Genomic DNA, 5,417 nt, shown 5'->3' with positions numbered 1-5,417 from the left:
GTTAATTGCAATAACAAAAACTATTTCGGCCAAGGGTGCTTCGCATGACAAACATATGCTGTGCTTAGGCCATGTTTACATTAGAGTTTATGCCGGGTAACGTTCTTTATGAGGAAGTCCAATTGATTTTCTAATGGCCCCGGCACATACGGTACGTTGTGCGTCGCGTTACAACAACCACATGAAAACTTCAAGAACAAACTTGGCATCACTTACATTTGTTTCATGTGGTTGTTGTTTTTAACGCGTGACGCAACGCACAACGTACCGTATGTGCCGGGGCCATAAAGGTAGAAAAACAATTAAATACGCCGCTTTATCACGCTCAAGCCCTCGGCACATACGGTCCGTTTAGTGACACGTTGGGACACCCGTTGTCCCAAAAAAGTTAAATTATGTTTAACTGTAAAGGCCCCGGCACATACGGCGAGTTGAGCGTTGCGTTACAACAACCACATGAAAACTGCAAGAACAAACTTGGCATCATTTACACATTTTCATGTGGTTGTTGTTTTCAACGCGCAACGTGTCACAAAACGGACCGTATGTGCCGAGCGCTTAATACGTCAGCCACATTGTTGTTTTTCAAAAAACTTGGCATCACTTGCACTTTTTTCTTGTGGTTGTTGTACCGCGACGCACAACGCATCGTATGTGCCGAGCGCTTCAGTTTCATGTAAAAAAACTTAAGGCGCTCGGCACATACGGTGCGTTGTGCGTCGCGCTACAACAACCACATGAAAAATGTGTAAGTGATGCCAAGTTTTTTGAAAAACAACAACATGGCTGGCGCATTAAAGTTAAATATAATTTAACTGTTTTGGGACAACGCATGTCCCAACGTGTCACTAAACGGACCGTATGTGCCGAGGGCTTGAGCGTGATAAAGCGGCGTATTTAATTGTTTTTCTACCTTTAGAAAATCATTTGGACTTCCTCATAAAGAACGTTAACCCGGCAAAAACTCTAATGTAAACATGGCCTAAGCACAGCATATGTTTGTCATGCGAAGCTCCCTTGTCCAAAATAGCCACATTGTTGTTTTTCAAAAGCTTGGCATCACTTGCACTTTTTTCTTGTGGTTGTTGTACCGCGACGCTCAACGCATGCCGAGCGCTTAAAGGCAAAGTACTACCTAATTCAAATTAATTAGGCAGCATTTGAATTAGGTAGTACCTGGCCTTTAATCTTTGACATGAAACTGAGCGTGAAAAAAGCGGCGTATTTCATTCTGTTCACACCTTTAATCCTGTTACATATATGGTCTGTTCCAGAACTGCAAGAATCTACTGGTTTTTACTATTTTTTTTCGATAACATAAAGAAAAAATGCTATCGTAGTAAAAAATAGTAGATTCTTGCAGGTTCTGGAACAAAGCAAATTATAGCTCTGTTCCTTTACGTGCAAGAATCTTCAAGTTTTACCACTTTTTACTCGAAAAGCGTTCCTTTACTTCAGACACCATACAACTTATATGGGGGCAGTTTACAACTTTTGCTATTTTTGCCGGTTTTACCACTTTCAATAGTAAAGGAACAGACCATATATATGAACATACTAGGTTTGTCCTTGTTCTCGATCATTTTTACTAAATTTTGCTGAAACACAGTTTTTGCAACTTTTTCATTATAATGCTTTGTTTACATTTACGAAATCCACTCGATTTCAACTGTCAATTCCTTTGCGTATACGTCAAATGAAAACTCATCTGAAATCAATTGGATTTCATTTGACGTTTGAGCTATGGAATTGACAGTTGAAATCGAGTGGATTCCGTAAATGTAAAAATAGCATAAAACTGTGAACTTTAGAAACATTTGTAATATTACAAATGATCGAGTACACGGACAGGCATACTATTAGACTGTGTGTGGCTTCCGGTTCTGATTACCTTTTTTCGCATCATGCATGGTGGAATAAGAAGGTGTTACATAAAATAAAGTCAAACGTCAAATTTGTATGTGATTTTTGTATGTGATTTTATTCACAATAACGCATTTTGACAACTGGTATGAAGATAAGCTGTTTTTGGCGTTACACCTTATTATTCCACCATGGCATCATGTGAAGCCCCTTTATAACTCAATTTACACACATTGGCAACCCTAAGCAAACAGTTGTTTGTGTTTTGTAAACAAAACTTCGCAAAACGTTTACCTTTCCTTCGTTTGTTAACATGTGATTTTAAAAGAAGTTAATTTTAATTTTGTAAATAAAACAAATAAATATGAATTTAAAAACCCAAGAAGTACTTATAAATAATGAAAATCAAGACAAAGAATATGTTAATAATAAACGAAAATGTAGTCCAGAAGAAACAAATGATGTACCATGTAAAAAAGTCGCCTATAATGACGAGAAGCGGGTCGATGTTGTTGAGGATGTAAAGGAATCTTCGATTTTTGAAAATGTTTCTGTGCCTATTGAAAATGTAGACAATAATTTGGAGAAAGTAGACCTGGGAAGTGGCATAAAGGTTGCTGATGGGAAGAACGAAGCTGACTTTGCTTACAATGGAGAGAATATTATTAAGCTGGTACATGAATTGAATTCAACTCTTTTAGAGGAAGTACATAAAAGAATTGAACCACAAAAACCTTATGGAACTATAGTGACGGCCAAAAATGTTGCTAGCAATGAGAATTCTGCAGAATTTGAAAATGAAGTAAATCAAGACCAAAGTTATAAACCTCCTGCAACTAGCCTAAAAGAAGAAACCACAGAAGATGTCATAAAATGCCTTGATAGAACACATGAAGAGATTGCGAATAAAGTGGAAGAAAATCTGGAAAATAGTTCAACATCGAATGAAAGCAAAAACTTGGAAACTGTTCTTAAGAGTCCAAATAAAATAAAAAAGCCTCCATCTACCTTTATACCACAAAGTCCCAAGAAACGTCTCGAGTATCAAGGAGCGAAATCCAGCGAGTCTTTAAACAAAAAGAAAGAAAAATTCATTTATGGTAACTATTCCCAATACTATGGTTATCGTAATAAGGATAAAGATTTCCATGATATACGGTTGGATGTGTTTGAAAAGCATCAAGAACTATTTGAAAACAAAGAAATCTTGGATATAGGTTGTAATAGTGGCTTCATAACTATGGAATTTGCTAAACTTTTTCCAGTAAAATCCATTGTGGGATTGGACATTGATAAACATCTCATTAATCAAGCCATAAAACATCTAACGCGCCACAAGAAATCTCTGCCCATGAATAATGAATTAAGGAAACAACAAAAGTTTCCATTTAATGTTAGCTTTGTACATGGTAACTATGTACTAAGAGATGAGGTCCTATTGGAAATCGAAAGACCCCAGTTTGATGTGATACTATGTTTATCCATAACAAAATGGATACACTTGAATTTTGGTGATGAAGGTTTAAAGTTGGCATTCCGGAGAATGTTTTTACAATTAAAATCCAAGGGTGTGTTGATCTTGGAGGCCCAACCATTTGATAATTATGCTCGACGCAAGAAAATGACTGTGAGTAAATTATATTGTCGTTATTATTCGTTTAATATTCGTTTTTGTTTTTCTTCTTTTTCGTTACACACACAGGAACAAATATTTACAAATTACAAAAATATGAAATTTTTTCCCAACAACTTCGAAGAGTATTTGCTGTCTCCAGAAATTGGTTTTAGAAAAGTGCAGTTAATGGGTGTACCTGATCATTGTGTAAAAGGTTTCAAAAGGCCTATACAAATATTCTATAAAGATTAGAGTGTGAAATAAAATAACAAATGAATTCCATTCCATTATAAACTTGCTTTTCATTTCAATTTATGGTTTTCATTTTCTTATTTGGTGTTGTTTGTTGCGTTGTAGGTGAATTCATGCTTTCCAAAATTTTGGGTAAATGGTCATCCAATAGTTCATCCACGCTCAGACTAAAATCACTTTCAGCCCATATATTTTTCAGCTGTTGTAAAATAATACCCATTGTCTTTGATTTGGGACAGCCGCGTTGGTTCAACAAATTGCCAGTTATGGGAAATTTGGGTAATACTTTGGATTTTAGGCTATTGTAAAACTCTGTCTTGTGTTTATATTTTAATAGCTGTTCAACAAATTCCTTTATGATATATGGTTGCACGCATAATTTGTAGTAATCGGTTAAGGTTTGATATTCCACATCAACCTGCAAGTAAGGAGAGACATTAAAACCCACTTTTTTTAACAATATAACAATTATATGGTCATACCTTATCCCGATTCTGTGTTATAAACAAAGCCAAGTCCCTTTCAAATGCCGATAACTTCAGTCGTTCATGCAATTTCATGGCATCCTCCACCGTATTCAACAGAGCTATCATCAGTAGTATGGGCCGATAGGGTTTTTCAAAATCTTTGAGTGCTTTAGACAAACGTTTGAACTCCTCTACATTGGGTTCATTGGGTAAACCACAATGTGGAGCCAAACCACATTTGATCATTTCTAATACCAACTCTTCGGCATAGTTACCCACAACTATTTTCTGCAACTCAGACCATATACGTTCCCCACTTATGCGTGCCAAACCCTCGGCATTATTGCGTATAGCTTCCAATGTTGGTTCATCATGGCGGCTGGGTTCAGGAGCAATACGCCCATAGAAACGGAAATATCGTAATATACGCAAATAATCCTCTTGTATGCGTACAGCAGGATCACCCACAAAAACAACACGCCGCTTCTGTAAATCTTCGTAACCATAAAAGTAATCATAAATGGTACCATCAAAACCCAAAAGCATGGAATTTATTGTTAAATCTCTACGATTGGCATCCAATTGCCAATCTGTGGTAAATTGCACTTCCGCATGGCGTCCATCTGTACGGACATCTATCCGTAAGGTGGTCACCTCAAAGTTCTCCTTATCGGCAATACGCGGTGTAATGGTACCATGTTTTTCTCCTTTGGGATTTATCATTCGTACCTTTTCCACGGTAAACATTTCTTTCATTTGGTCTGGTGTTGCTGTTGTGGCAAAGTCAATATCTTTCGGCTTTATATTCATTAAAATATCTCGCACCGCCCCACCAGCTATGCGCAACTCATAATTGTGTTTCTTAAACAAATCCACCAGTGTCTCCAGTTCCTCTGTAAATATACTCCTAAATTCTGGAGTATCTATCTTCTTCACTATCGGATTTTCACGCATTTTTTCCGGCACCCCTTGTATTTTTACTTTGAATTGTTTGGCTTGTTGTTGTTTGCGATTCTGTGTTACTGCTGCTGCTGACATGTGCCTCAGTATGGCACTACTTTCAAATCCAATGTACTGCCGACTTATGTTTCTCACCAAATAGAGGCTTTTAATCAACATGTTATTTTGTTTGAAAACATAAAAATATGTTGAAGTTCTCCGTTTACTTTGATTCGGTTACATGTGTCTGTGTCGCTCTCACTCTATTAAAAACAGCTGAT

The 5,417-nt window shown here is 36.9% G+C and overlaps 2 protein-coding genes across 3 annotated transcripts; one reads left to right on the top strand and one right to left on the bottom strand.

Moving 5' to 3' along the window:
* Positions 1-2,111: 2,111 nt before the first annotated feature.
* On the top strand, positions 2,112-3,762 carry LOC141395798 (U6 snRNA methylphosphate capping enzyme Amus). The gene is made up of 2 exons (XM_073971621.1): positions 2,112-3,490; positions 3,566-3,762. Exons 1-2 carry the CDS (start codon positions 2,228-2,230, stop codon positions 3,728-3,730), a joined length of 1,428 nt encoding a protein of 475 aa, XP_073827722.1. The 5' UTR covers positions 2,112-2,227; the 3' UTR covers positions 3,731-3,762.
* On the bottom strand, positions 3,496-5,417 carry LOC141395772 (CCA tRNA nucleotidyltransferase 1, mitochondrial). Of its 2 annotated transcripts, XM_073971619.1 has the most exons (3): positions 4,213-5,417; positions 3,778-4,148; positions 3,496-3,717 (listed from the first exon to the last, which is right to left on the bottom strand). In XM_073971619.1, exons 1-2 carry the CDS (start codon positions 5,314-5,316, stop codon positions 3,786-3,788), a joined length of 1,467 nt encoding a protein of 488 aa, XP_073827720.1. In that variant the 5' UTR covers positions 5,317-5,417; the 3' UTR covers positions 3,496-3,717; positions 3,778-3,785. The 2 variants fall into 2 exon arrangements, with proteins under 2 accessions (XP_073827720.1, XP_073827719.1); XM_073971618.1 differs by having other exon boundaries at positions 3,496-4,148.

The sequence above is a fragment of the Musca autumnalis genome, unplaced genomic scaffold, assembly GCF_047663935.1.
Source record: "Musca autumnalis isolate F117 unplaced genomic scaffold, ASM4766393v1 scaffold_1, whole genome shotgun sequence".
Classification (NCBI taxonomy): Eukaryota; Metazoa; Arthropoda; class Insecta; order Diptera; family Muscidae; genus Musca; species Musca autumnalis.
The sequence above is the reverse complement of the archived record's forward strand: the minus strand, read 5'-3'. Positions and strand labels throughout refer to the sequence as shown.